At 38.9% G+C, this 14,147-nt stretch overlaps 1 protein-coding gene across 1 annotated transcript in view; it reads left to right on the forward strand.

Annotated features, from left to right (window-relative positions):
• Positions 1-14,147, forward strand: part of BRWD3 (bromodomain and WD repeat domain containing 3) — a 57,016-nt gene that overhangs the window by 18,439 nt on the left and 24,430 nt on the right. The window contains exons 7-15 of the mRNA XM_074148001.1: positions 1,107-1,267; positions 3,090-3,311; positions 4,791-4,891; positions 5,498-5,568; positions 7,471-7,571; positions 9,396-9,436; positions 11,188-11,292; positions 12,754-12,907; positions 13,403-13,537. Coding sequence (XP_074004102.1) covers positions 1,107-1,267; positions 3,090-3,311; positions 4,791-4,891; positions 5,498-5,568; positions 7,471-7,571; positions 9,396-9,436; positions 11,188-11,292; positions 12,754-12,907; positions 13,403-13,537 — 1,091 coding nt within the window. The remainder of the gene's footprint in view (positions 1-1,106; positions 1,268-3,089; positions 3,312-4,790; positions 4,892-5,497; positions 5,569-7,470; positions 7,572-9,395; positions 9,437-11,187; positions 11,293-12,753; positions 12,908-13,402; positions 13,538-14,147) is intronic.

The raw sequence follows: 14,147 nt of genomic DNA on the forward strand, positions 1-14,147 counted from the left end.
CTTCTGTGAAGCCCTGCCTACTTCAATGTGCGCCAGACAAGATAAGGGGTTTCTTCTGGGAGCTGCTATCGCAAGGACTCAACAAAACCCACCAATATAGCAATGGTAGATCTATAACTGCACTTGAAAAAAACCCTCTCAAAACTTTAAAATCAAAAATTCAGGTGGTATAAATTAGGGTAGGTAAAATGAAATGGCCAAAATGATCTCAAATTATGCATCACATCAAAGATTAGAATTAGGATCTTTCTGTATTCTAGGGCCATAATGGTCTTCATTTGGTGGCGAGTCCCAGCAAAAGCACATTCGTGCCTGATTTTGCCTTTTCTTGTCTAGTGGAAAGATTCGTCATTATCATCAGTGAAACTGCCAACAGTGCCTTTTTTACATGATGTTTTTGTGCATTTAGATTTCGGGCTGTTCTCATAAGGACTCCTAGGTTTAGCAATACAAAAGAATTTGTTGTTATTGCAGTTTTTTCTTGTGCCTGCCATTCTTTTGACTGGGGCTTTGTCTGTTGGTGCCACATATTTCTTATTCTTCAATTACATTGTCGTAGAAATGCAATGATGTTGCTGCTGCTGCTTATAATGAGAGAGGTTTTGTGGGGAACATGTGGAAAACCATTGACCGTGACGTATGATCTGGAACCCCTTCCAAAGAAAGATTTTTATCACAAAACCAGCACTTAAACTATTATTATACTCCAAAAATGAATTTGTTGTAATTGTTATAAGGAAACTGTATGTTTCTGATATCAAGTGCTCTAAATCCTCATAGAAGAAATGTATCCGTTGCCTGTTCATGAATTGATCACTTGGAATAACTTCTAGTTGTGATGGGAACTCTTTATTTTACTTTAATTTTTGCATAAGAAAGCAGGTGCAGTGTTTGGTGTGGTAGGTATTGAAAGGCTTCATCAGGAGTGGGCTTTCTTTTTACAAGACTGTACAGAACGTTCTGAAAAGGTGGAAGAGGCTCAGATTTATGGATTATAATAATAAAGCTGTTATCAAACATGATATTTGATTTTAATATTTATGTACTTTGATTTCTGGACAAAATTCATGTCTTAGTTTTCTTTTTGTTTTGTTTTTCTCTCCCAGTAAATATAATTTCTGCCAGGCAATTAACTGGATGTGGACGTTTCAGCCACTTGTTCCCAACATCCACCTACCAACACATAAAAATGCATAAGAGGATTTTGGGACATCTGTCATCTGTTTATTGTATAGCCTTTGATCGTAGTGGAAGAAGAATTTTTACAGTAAGTTTAAAAATTGTGCTTTTCTTGGAAGATTGATTTGCTTGGTTTGATTTCTTTCTTTCCTGAGTCCTGCAACAGCCTCTTAGTCACTGAGAGATGCAGACATGGCTTCCAGCAAAAGAAGGGAAGAAAAATCTTGAAATATATGGAAAACCTATCTATTTCTGTGCTAATTTTCACTTTTCACTTGACTTGGTATTTTAAAATTTCTCATGGCTCTAGTAGACTGAAACGTAGTCAGCTCTTTGCTTCCTCACGTAGAACCTCACAGGAGAGTTGTTCCGGTCCAGAGCTTGCAACTCTCACTTGGAACATGTGCTTATTTTTCTTTATTTATCATATTTCTTGCTGAATGGCACCTGCAGTATTCGGATTTGGAATTAATTTGCATGCTGCTTGCTGGGTTAAATCTTAACACTTTTTTAAAAACTACATTTTACCTTTGGGTAACCTTGGAAATGCTGGCAATCCATTCCTTACATTTCAGTAAAATCTTGATGATGAATAGACGACCTCATTACTTTGTCTGTAATTGACTTCTCTACTAAATTTTATTTCTAGAATTTGTGGTATCTTAAAATAATATTCATATATTCACTAAGTTTTTCTCCAGAATATGTTAACGTACATTTCTGTGATGCTGCCCTTGCTTTTTGCAGTGCATGTTTAAAAATGAACAGATTTTTCAAATAATTAATGCATTTTTTAACTGTTAATCCCTGTCTTGTCTTTGCCCTTGTCTCTTACCAATAGGGGTTTAGAAACAGATTACCTGGCAGGTTAATTGTTGTCTTTGTGTTCTTTGTACCTTCTCCCCTCATTATGAGTTGATCAAATAGAGATGTTGTTACGATAATTACTCTGGGTCATACTGAACTCCTTTCCGTTTTTCTTTACATGATAAAGAAATCTTTCTTATCTGCAGTTATATCAAGGATTGGAAGTGATTTGTATTCAAATTTACCTGCAGTAAATAAAATGTAATTTAAAATCAAATGATGTTGATACTGTAGTTAGTTTTATAGCATTGTGTTTCTGAATCTATAGTAACAATTGTAGCCACTAGTATTAGTATTCTTTGTAGTATCTGAATTGTGGAAAGGTCTGACAACTGTCTAAAAATTCTTGGTGATATTGGGATTGAGTATGAAATTATGTAGCTGCTGCTATAGGTAAACATATTTAACAGTGATCTGTGTTGGATAGGCTTTCGAGTTGTGTCCTATCCCGTACCTAAATCTCACTGATGTAGTATTTTGATTGTACACGATGTTGCCTGTGTTCTCTCTTCGAATGGTCCAGCTCTTCTGTTAACAGAAATTGAACCTTGTGGTTCAATTTTCTACCTTTTGGCTCTAGGAGCGTGGCAGAGGCTCTGACATCCTCCAGGTGCTTCAGTGCTCTTTTTCCTTAGAGCTTAAGTCTTACTATCACTTCGATTTTACTACTGGTTTGATCTGGCTCACACAGATAAAGAAGACTGTTGGTAGTATGTGATGAAACATTTCATCTTCTTAAATTTACCTTAGTTATTACTGAGCTGTAATAACTGAGAGGAGTTGCATTAGCAGCGATAATCATATCTTACTATGAAATGTAAGACAGTGGCTTCTGTTATATAAGTATCTAAATCTTTGACCCCACAAGATGTTCCCCAAACTCAGACAGTTGTGCCTCTGTGGAATCCCACTGACGTTATTCTTCTGGCAGGTTCATGGCGCGATGGTGTTTTAGATAATTGTTCATCTGCAGTGTACCTGTGTATTATATACATATAACATATTATTTTATATAATCTTTGGAAATTTTTGTGTGGCATTAGGGGTCAGATGATTGTTTGGTCAAAATCTGGGCTACAGATGATGGACGCCTGCTCTCCACGTTGCGAGGACACTCGGCTGAAATCTCTGACATGGCTGTTAACTACGAGAACACGCTGCTGGCTGCAGGCAGCTGCGATAAAGTTGTCCGAGTCTGGTGTCTTCGAACCTGTGCCCCAGTCGCAGTGCTGCAGGGCCATTCAGCTTCCATTACTTCCATACAGGTAAAGAATAATGCTTTTTTTCCTAAATCCTTGGATTTAAATGGCAGTAAGAGATGTGGATTAGCAATGGGGGATAAAGCGTATCTTTTCGTCTCTGGCAGCGTAGATTTGCCCCAACTCGAGGGCGTTGTACCCTGGCAAACTCACTCCTGCATAGTGGCCAACTGCTGCCTGAGGGGATGATCCTGCTTTTTTCCAGCTGCCTTTAACTCTGTGGTCCCATTGCTGCTTCCTTAGATCTAGCAAATGCGTGGCCACCGAGAGCATCAGATCAAGTAGCGGAGCCAGGGAGAAATGGCCGACATCTTTGGTGCCAGTCCTTGCACGGTGACTGAACCAACAGACCTTTGTTCATAGAGAACATTTATTTTTCAGACGAGTGCTGTCAGATAAAAAACCCTTATCCCACATTTCTTCTTGCCCAGTGAGCGATAGCGGAGTAGGAAAAACATGACTACACTGCCAGCACTCGGCACTAGTGGTGGCATGGCCAATAATGGATAGTAATTTGCAGTTTATTTGCTTTAAAAACAAAAAAACCCCAACACAACAGCCAGGTAGAAACCTCCAACAAAACAAAATTCCTGGATGAAAAAAGACAATCCCTGCAATTTGGCAGGTTATGCACAAAGAGCGGGGAATGAGTGGGGATGTCTGGCTTGGAATCCCTCTCTTCTGGAGCATTGCTGCCTTTGATTCATCACATTCTTCTCCAACATCCCAGTAGTACCTGGGAGTCTCATCTCCTCCCGCCTCTTGTCTACGCTTCCAATTTAATCTCATTTTAACTATGCCACAAGTTAGTTACTTTAAGGTGACTGTTTTGGAGACATAGTTTACAACCTGGCTTTGTGTATTACTTGTTTATGTTTATATACATCCCTCACAAGCTTTTTGTTAAACTCTGGTAATTTAGAATATAATCACAATCAATCGTGGCTTTTTGAGGAAGCAGCGTTTGATCCCTTTGTCGAATACCAGGTAGCCAGAGGATTAAAGTTATTGCTGCAGTTATGAAATTAAAGTGTGAGACTTGAAGATGAAAAGCTTTCCTACCCCTTAGAGAGGCAGAGGGAGGGGCTGGGGGTCCTACTGTGCTGCTGTTCTTCGTTCTGCTTGGATGCAGGAATCTTTTTGTCTTTGCTATCATGTTTGATCCAGTTCCGTCCTAGAAAGAAGTATTTCCTCGTCTTGTTGCACCATTTAGAGGGTCTAGGCTTGTTTCATTTCTCCAATTTGCCAGCTTTTGTGTGGTAGAAACAAACACTTGCTAGTCAAAAAGTGGGTGTTTACCATTCCTCAGCTTTATTTTTATGGAAGAGCGGATTCTGTGCTTATCCCTGATGCTATGCCCTGTACTCCTGGGGAGAAAACTAATATGTTCATGAAAAAGATTCTTGTCAATGTCTATTTACAAGTTTCCAGCATGTAAAGGGAGAAATAAATTAGCTGGTTTAACTGTTACAACTTTATTTTTAGTTCTCTCCAGCAAGGAAAGGAACAACACGATACCTCACTTCTACTGGTGCTGACGGAACAATCTGTTTCTGGCAGTGGCATGCGAACACCATGAAATTTAAGTAAGCCTGTTTAGATAATTATAATTATTTTAACTAAAGGGGGCTGTGTGTGAGTGCCACACCAGTGCGGGGGGCAGGGAGCACTTCCTTGTGTGTGTTGGAGAGTCTATGGTGTTACAACCCAGAGGGGAGGCAGAGATCAGGGCTATTATTTCTGGGTTTTGTGCTTTGCAAGCCAGTATTGTGGAAAAACTTCCAGCTTGTATGTTTAGGACTAAATCCTTATCCAAAATGTACAGGCAGAGGGATTTATTTGCTTTTAATCAGAAGAACACACATATGCAGATGGCATCAAACCCATACTTAATAGGGAGTAAACGCTATTAGACTAATGGCTTGCAAGGTTCTGTTTTAAATCGATTTGAATTTGAAAAGTTAAATAGTCTTTTCAATTTAGAAAATGATTGTTTCCTTACTAAACTAAAGAGGAAAATTACTAAAATGAAAAGTAAGTTCTAGCAAACTTAGGTGTGAATTCTGAAATGAAGACATTGAGGATAAGCATATTGACCTTACCTGCTGCGCTGCAGTGCACTATTGCTACTGAAAAATGAAAAATAAAATGAAAAATAATGAAAAATAAAAATGTTGTGTTGTTGTATGTAGGGATCGCCCTGTAAAATTTGCAGAGAGGTCCAGGCCTGGTGTTCAGATATCTTGTTCATCTTTCAGTTCTGGTATGTATGCGTTATAGCCTAGCTGAAAGTATTTTATGAACTGTAATTCCTTTGGTGACAAGACTCTTACTTCTTTTTGAATAATAATTGTATTAAACCCTTTTTCAGTTAATTACAGCACTGTCAGATGGTGATTGTTTGAAATTTTCCATGCTAAACATGTGCTTCAAGCTACTTTTTCTGTTGTGATTTTTTTTTTTTATTTCTATAATTTAAGCTAAAATGTCTTGACACTTCCAAGAAGGACTATGCTTTCAGTCTGCTTGCACATTAGAACTTTTTCTTTGTAACATCCTTTTAAAGTTTTATCTTATAAAGTTTTTGAGTGAAAAGTTCTTGAAATCTGTCAGACAGGAGGCCTGTGGTCAGGGGTTACACTTTTGCTAATCTTCCAAATTTGGCTAAATTCTAGGAGGATCAGATCAATGTGTTTGAAACTACTAGCTTGTCTGATATCCTTTGTTGCAGCCTTGAATTCTCAAAAATAGTGATTTTTATAAGCAAAATTGCATAGTTTCTCATTAATTTTTGTTATCTGACATAGATATTCTAGAGCCGCATGGGCTTTGCCCAAATTCCTTTTTTACAACCAGAAATCCTGAAATTACTAAACCCTTTTGATGCAGTAAACTACACAATAGTGCCCTTTTTGTGCAATAGAACAAACCAACATTGCAAGAAAATAGCTTAATTGCTGGCTCCTGATTCAGCAATAATTTCTCTGATGTGCTTCAAACAGATATTGAAGAGGTGCTTAAGTATTTTCTTTGATATTTACGAGTGAGAACATGAAACTATTCCCCATCTCATTTTCCACGTAGGCTGATGGAGAGCGCTGTGGTAATTTCTGAGGGAAAGCAGAAGAGTTTTGAGCTGCACCTGGGGAGGAATAACCCCCTGCACCAGGACAGGCTGGGGGCTGACCTGCTGGAGAGCAGCTCTGAGGAGAAAGACCTAGGAGTCCTAGTGGACAACAGGATGACCATGAGCCGACAATGTGCCCTTGTGGCCAAGAAGGCCAGTGGCATCCTGGGGTGCATCAGGAAGAGTGTGACCAGCAGGGGGAGGGAGGTCATCCTGCCCCTCTGCTCTGCCCTGGGGAGGCCCCATCTGGAGCACTGTGTGCAGTTCTGGGCTCCCCAGTTCAAGAAGGACAGGGAACTGCTGGAGAGGGTACAGCAGAGGGCTACAAAGATGATGAGGGGCCTGGAGCATCTCTCTTAGGAGGAAAGGCTGAGGGACTTGGGTCTTTTTAGTCTGGAGAAGAGAAGACTGAGGGGGGATCTGATCAACGCCTATAAATACTTAAAGGGTGAGTGTCTGGAGGATGGGGCCAGTCTTTTTTCAGTGGTGCCCAGTGACAGGACAAGAGGAAATGGGCACAAACTTGAATGTAAGAAGTTCCACCTAAACATGAGGAGGAACTTCTTCACCTTGAGGGCGGCAGAGCCCTGGCAGAGGCTGCCCAGAGAGGTGGTGGAGTCTCCATCTCTGTAGACATTTGAAACCCCGCCTGGAGACGTTCCTGTGCAACCTGCTCTGGGTGGACCTGTTTTGGCAGGGGGGGGTTGGACTAGATGATCTCCAGAGGTCCCTTCCAACCCCATGTGATTCTGTTGGCTGAATGTTGTAACTTGCGATATTCTCTTCCTTTGGGCCGAAAGGTTTGCAGCTGGAAAATGTTGTAGAGCTCATAGTTATCCTAAAGCTGATGTGGTCTGAGAAAATACAGATCAAAGTAGATGTTGTCAGAGTTAACGTCTGTGTTCAGGCCGTATGTTTTGATTACAGTGAAATTTTCTGTTTAAAACTGTAGTTTGCTGCTTTGACAATAAAGCAGTAATTAAAATAAGTTGTTCCTCAGATGGCTTTTCTTCTCACAGAAAACACTGTCTCTCTTAGGTGGCATGTTCATTGCGACAGGTAGTACTGACCACGTGATAAGAATTTATTATTTGGGCTCAGAATCTCCGGAGAAAATGGCTGAGTTAGAATCTCATACGGTAAGAGACAAATCAGAAAGCAAATATTTTTGTTCCCCGCTTTACCTTATTTCAGGAACTTGGGTTTTGTACATCCTGTACGACTTGCTTTCTGTCTTTAGTTGGCTCTCAACACTGTGGTATTTTAATGCCTGGAAATTTGTGGTATGTTTGTTTTTAAATTCTTCTGGGGTAGGTGATGTGTGTAAAATATGCTTTATGTATTTCATTCCCCCAGGAAGCTGAGGGACTAGGTGATTTTAGCATATTCTTGAAGAAAGTCTGTGTTGGAGTGAGGAATTAAAGCAGTTTTTATGCACAATGTCATTTTTGTTATTAAATTTACTATTGAGTATTTAACTTTAGTTGTGACCACAAATCCACATAACAATAAAAAGCGAAGTAATTCTAGTTTTAGAGTGTGCAGTCAAACTTTGGATCAGGATGGTAATTCCATTTAGAAAATAAAGCAACTTAAAAGCATCCTTTCTCAGGTAATGCAGAAAGGTTCTTGTAAAGATTCAAACTATTTTAAATATCTACAACGGCTTTCAATGTTATTTTTCAAGTTTGAGTCTTGATAGCTTTTATTAAAACTGTTGAATGTCTTGGTTTTAGTGAAAGCCCGTAAAGAAGCGTCGCTAAACCAGTATCAAATCTTTCTTCATTTCTTAGTTGTTACCGAGAGCAGGTGATGATTGCCTTATTTATTACGTGCGTGGTAAACAATATATCAGAAGGGCAAGTTTATAGCAACACCAATAGGGCTGTCACTTGTGAGGAGCTCGGAGCATTTATCTTTGAACCTTAATAGCCCCCCTGCCCTCCTCAACAATGTTTTATGGGTTAAAGCTGAGGTCTAAATTGATTCACTGAACTTCGGTGGGAGTCGTGGGTCTTGCATTTAAGTCTCAGAGCTCCAAGCCAACACATCTAACAAGTATTTTGCTTACAAAAGAATAAAATGTTTTCTATATTCAGCAGTTCAATTTTGGAATAAACTGTACTTCCTTTAATTTTGGAAAGTCTACTCTTCTTAATAGCACAGACTGTTGTCAGCCCGCCCCGGAAAAAAATTCCAAATTGGAGTCTTGATTATCAGGAACGAGAGGTGTCAGTGGGAGTAAAGATAGCGAGTGCATGTGGTCAACACAAGGATTTGGCAGAATAAAAAATGGGGAAAAACAAATAGAAAACTTAGTATTTGTTTCTTAACAATTTAAAAGTGGAAATAAAGCCAAGGTTTGGTTTTTTTTTTTATGAAATATTTTGATGCACTTTAATGTTAGTTCTAAAAATTCGAAACCTGCTGTGATCATTTATTTGGTTGAGTCATTCTTTCTCCATCTTGTGGAGCGCTGTACCTGCTCCGGCATTGTGAGCTCCGGGGAGGATGCCTTGCTCCTGCTGACTCTGGAGTGTGAAAAACGCCTGGTTTCCCTGGCAGAACTTACCCCGGGGTGCGTGTGGTCCTGCAGCACTGTGCGGGAAGGTGTGCTCAGGCAGAAGAGCTGCTGCAGCTTTTCCTCCTCAGCCTCTCAAATGTCTTAAATGAGTCTTAAATGAGACTGAGTGGGAAATCGTTTCTGTTCCTGAGCTACTTCTGGAGCAGCACGAAACCATCACCTCTCTGAAGTTTTCTATTTCAATGTCTAACACAATATGTCTGGGGAAGTTTTAACTTCAAATATGACTCTTCTGTTCTTGAATTTGTTAAGGTAGTATGTTATAGGAAATGTATGGGAATGTGCAATTTGTTGAGTAGAAGCTCATCATTAAGATCTTTTTGGATGAGTCAGCTTACAAAGCTCTTACTACTTTTTTTTTTTCCTCCCTCCTATTTAGGACAAAGTGGTTGCAGTCCAGTTCTGTAACAATGGTGACAGGTGAGTGGTTGGCCTGGGATTTTGACACGAGAAATATGGTATTTAATTTTCCAAATAACATCTCAGAGAAAATTTGGTGCAATTCCAGAGCACGTGGGCTCTGATTAATCTCAGACAAATTATTTAAAGTATGTTGCAAGATGTGCATCATGTCAATGAGCTTGGACTCGTTGTCCTCTGCTGTAACAACAAAAACGTTTTGTAACTACACTTCTGCTTTGTATTTTGTTTTAAACAGCAAATCGGGAACCCAAATTTTATATCCTTTCTGTGTAAGAGTGTCTTTCGTCACAGGTAGCCTTGTTAAGTTCAGAAGGGGTTACTTCTGGAGTAAGAGCATTATAATAAATGTAGTTCTAAGCAAAAGTTAGAACTGTTACACATTCACAGGTGGTCAGACAAGTCTGCAAGGAGCTGTGGTCTTCCGATGGATGTGAGTGCACAGGTTTCAGTGGGGGTATTAGGTCACGTAGTCACTGAGAATTACATGTCACAGTGATGCTTCTAATGGAAAAGTGATAGCTTCCTTTTTATTTTAATATAAAAAAGTAAAAATAAAATAAATGTCACAAGCATCATGATGCAAAAATTCAGATCAGGGAAACTGAAGAGGTGACACAATCACTTATTCAAATAAAATTGCATAGGCGGCTTGCCTTTTTATATGTAAATCTGTATATAAATAGAATATACTTTTAAAGACATTTGCTGCTCTGTGAAAATGTATTACTGGAGGAGCTTTCTTAAAAATTATGGACAAAAATTATTTCTGTTACAATGATATCCAAAGCATTGTGATGTAGACAAACGCATTTGCTAGATGCTTGAGTTTTTTAAATAAGGAGGAGTTTAAAAAATACTCGTGTTCAACTTAACAGGCAGGGCTACCTACTTGCGTTCAACTTGGGTATTTCCCTTCTCTGTCTTCACCCTCTCCCTAAGTTAATGTATTATAATTTATGCTAGACTCCTGGCACGCATTTTCTTTTTCTTTGCTGCCACTATGAACTGCACAAGAGATTTGCTGATGTCATTAAAAAGGGAATGTGCAGCTTGTATGAATTACGACATTGAAGTCATTCCAAGGCCATCTGCTAGCTGTAACCAAATGTAATTAATGTTGTGGGACACAAACTCTTTTGTACTGTACAATATCTGATATGAAAATTGCAACCTCACTCTCTTTTAATTACATTCCCTACATCAGAGATGCACAAACAATGTAAAGAATAAGTGTTGAAAAAAGATTAAATACTTTCTAGCTTCTGTGCTGGTGTGAACGGGTGTGCTCTTGGCTTTCCAGCGTTTTGTAGCTGCCTGTTTCCTGTGGCAGGAGTTCCAGGGGTATTTTATGAGTTGTTAAACACGCCTATGTGTGGGCATATATAGAGTAAGACAAGTATATATACACAAGTATACGCTTCCAAGTATATCTATACTTGCGTATATATGAGCGTGTGCACGTTTCTTGCAGAATAATGTAAAAGGAAGTGTTTGTAGTGACCTTTCCTGAGGTGAATAACAGTCCTCAGCCAAGCTCCTAAATGTTCTTGCCACAGGATTTAGTGTGCCCACGCTGTGGCTGAGGATGGAAAACTCCATAGCAAAGCTACTGAATAGCGAGAAAATAAGATCCTATGATGGGCATGTGGGTACTAGAGCAAAAGCAGCAGTGACTTTAATGATTTTTTTTCTCTTTTCCATAGCTTAAGATTTTCCAGAATTTAATGATTTTTTTCTCTTTTCCATAGCTTAAGATTTGTGAGTGGAAGCAGAGATGGAACAGCAAGGATATGGCACTATCAGCAGCAGGATTGGAAGAGTGTAGTCCTGGATATGGCTACTAAAATGACAGGGTAAACCAAACCGAAACAGAACACAGCTCACAGCCAACATTTACATGCAAAAAAAAATCTTCCATCATATTGAAAACTATTTATTTACTTCCATTTTGAGTTAATTTCAGCGCGTGTTTTTTGTGTGTTGAAAATGCCATGGCTCTATCTGTTAAGTCACACAGCCCCTAAAAAAAAAAATACTAATACATTGGTAGTTCCCTACTCTAGTGGTTGGGGAATATTTAATATTTTACATATGAAGTAAAAATGTCAAATAGAATTCATCTCATGGAAAGAGATTTTAGTAGAACCTCACTGATCGTATGCTGACCTATGGTTTTTTAAAAAAATATCCAAAAGAACTGTTGGTTTCTGTCATCTCTCAGCAAAGTTATATTAGCAACTGCCATAATCAATCTCCTCAGGTTATTAGTGGTTATTTTATGTTATATACTCTGCTGTTTTGTATTTTGTGCTATGGAATACAGTTAAAATTATAATGAATAATAAAGGTAAAATAGAGAAAAATGAGTGAAATGTGTGATACGAATGCAAATATGGACGTGTTCAGTGTCTGGTATCACACAGCTGCTGTTAGAGGTAATTACAGCTTCTGCTATGGTTCCAGTTACTATTCCAGTAAAAAATAATAGTAAATAATTTTACTTTAAAAAAAAAAAAAAAGTGTTGCCAGTTATGGTTTATTTTACCCACCTGAGGATAAATGACGATAAGCAGTTAATGAGAGCTGTGACAGATTCTTTTTCCTAAAAATATTAATTCTGAACACATTTTTGGATTTTATTTCATTCTATGGCCTGAGTTGCCTGGAAGAATTCTTGTAGTATATATCCAGGAAGTTTCTTAACGTTGTATTTTTCCTTAAGGTTTTGAAGCAAGAGATATGTTCATTTTGTTCTCAGGTTCAATTAGGGTTTTGAGAGTTTCTTTTTAAGATGCTCAAGAGACTTCTGTAAGTGGCTTTGTAATTGAATATGCACAATAACAAAAAGCAGAGATGGAGAAATCCATTAGGCATTTTGCTTTGTGGAATTCTCTATATTTCATACGTTATGTTTTTAATAAACTAGCTGTCAAAAGTATGATTTGGATTTATTTAGCAAGTTTTTGCTCATTACAGAGTTTCTCATATTGATCACCGATAAGAAAAATGCCTTGTAGGAAAAAACTTAATTGAACTGAGTATCTTGAAAGAAAAAATTGTTGTAGGTGAGGATGATCACTTAACGAGAACAGAAGAGAAACTTGTCCTTTTTAAGGAAAGAAAACTCTATAAATCTTAGTGATACTGAATATTTTCTGTATCTGTACTTACCACTGCAGAAGCAATCCTTCATTTGCCGGTAGCCGCAGTGATGGCAGCCATGCTTTCCCTGATTTCATACTGAATTAGCATTGTTAAATGTTTCCATATGTAGTTACTGATTTATTTCTTCTTTAAATTGCTAATTTCTTTAGAAACAGCGTAGCATCTGGGGAGGACAAGGTGACTAAGCTGAAGGTTACTATGGTGGCCTGGGATAGATATGATGCTACTGTCATCACTGCAGTCAACAATTTTCTTCTCAAAGTGTGGAACTCATCCACGGGGCAGCTTCTCCATAGTTTATCTGTGAGTAAAATTCAAGTGGGCAATCCCAAATGATTCTAATTCAACTCTGAAATTGATGTGAACTGCATCATCCTTCTCCCTGATGAGGAGGGTTTTGTCCTGAAGTATGTTGTCTGTCTTGTGCTTACTGGGAAGAGTATCTATCATGGGGAGGGGAGCTGATGAGCCAAGGGAGCCCTTCAGAGGCCACCATTTGTGTCCAGATTAGAAGTTGTAGCTGTCCTGGCTGCTGCTTTCTCCTTCCTCCCCGTCCCTCTCCATCTCAACTGAGCTGAGCTGCAGTTCCAGGCACTTACAAAGCAGGCAGTGACGATGCCAAACCTCTGACAGAAATGTTGACTAAGTACAGACACAGTTCTAGTCCAAGATCCAGTAAATTGAGCTGTCCTGGATGACTACCTGAACTGAGATGTCCTCACACCAAATATTTTTATATTACTTGGAGATATTACATGGAGAACTGTGGCTTTCTTTTTCACCCCCCTTTCGTTGCAGGGTCACGATGATGAAGTTTTTGTTCTGGAGGCCCATCCGTTTGACCAAAGAATTGTACTTTCAGCGGGTCATGATGGAAATATTTTTGTTTGGGATATAGACAAAGGAACTAAAATTCGCAATTACTTTAACATGGTAAGAATGATCAGGGAAGGTTGTTGGTTGGTTGGTTTTGGTTTTTTTTTCACATTTGTGTAAAACTGATCTTGAGACAAAAGCAGATTTCATTATATACCTCTTGTGACCAATGTTGTAACATTGGTCACAATATTCTTATACATATTCTAGGGGAAATCTTCTACATATTAAAAATAAATCTTTGTACTCTTCAGTAAGCAATACCAAAGTATGTTTTTTGCATATTGTAAGTGTAGCAGCAAGTCTTCCACGGGATCTGTTACATCTGAGTATTATTCATGTGTATGGGCATGGTTATACCATGCAAAAGATTATAGTGACTCCCAAGGTAGAGCAATGAAAACCAATAAGCCAGAAAAAATTGTAGCACGATGCTGTGGGCTGGGAAATGGTATGGTTGGCTCTGTGCTGCGTTTACCTTAATGTGCCCAGTGCTGGGTTTGCTGGTTTGGTTCCAGTGCTGAGCAAATGCAGCTGCGTGGCTCCAGGAGCTTTGCTGGCCCCTGGCACTCGGGGCTGTGAAACTTGCTCGTACGGAGCCAATACGTGTCTGAGATCCTTGGTGCAGGCTTGTCCCGTGTTTGCCATTAACATAAAATGTAGACTT

Source organism: Numenius arquata, chromosome 5, assembly GCF_964106895.1.
Source record: "Numenius arquata chromosome 5, bNumArq3.hap1.1, whole genome shotgun sequence".
Taxonomy (NCBI): domain Eukaryota; kingdom Metazoa; phylum Chordata; class Aves; order Charadriiformes; family Scolopacidae; genus Numenius; species Numenius arquata.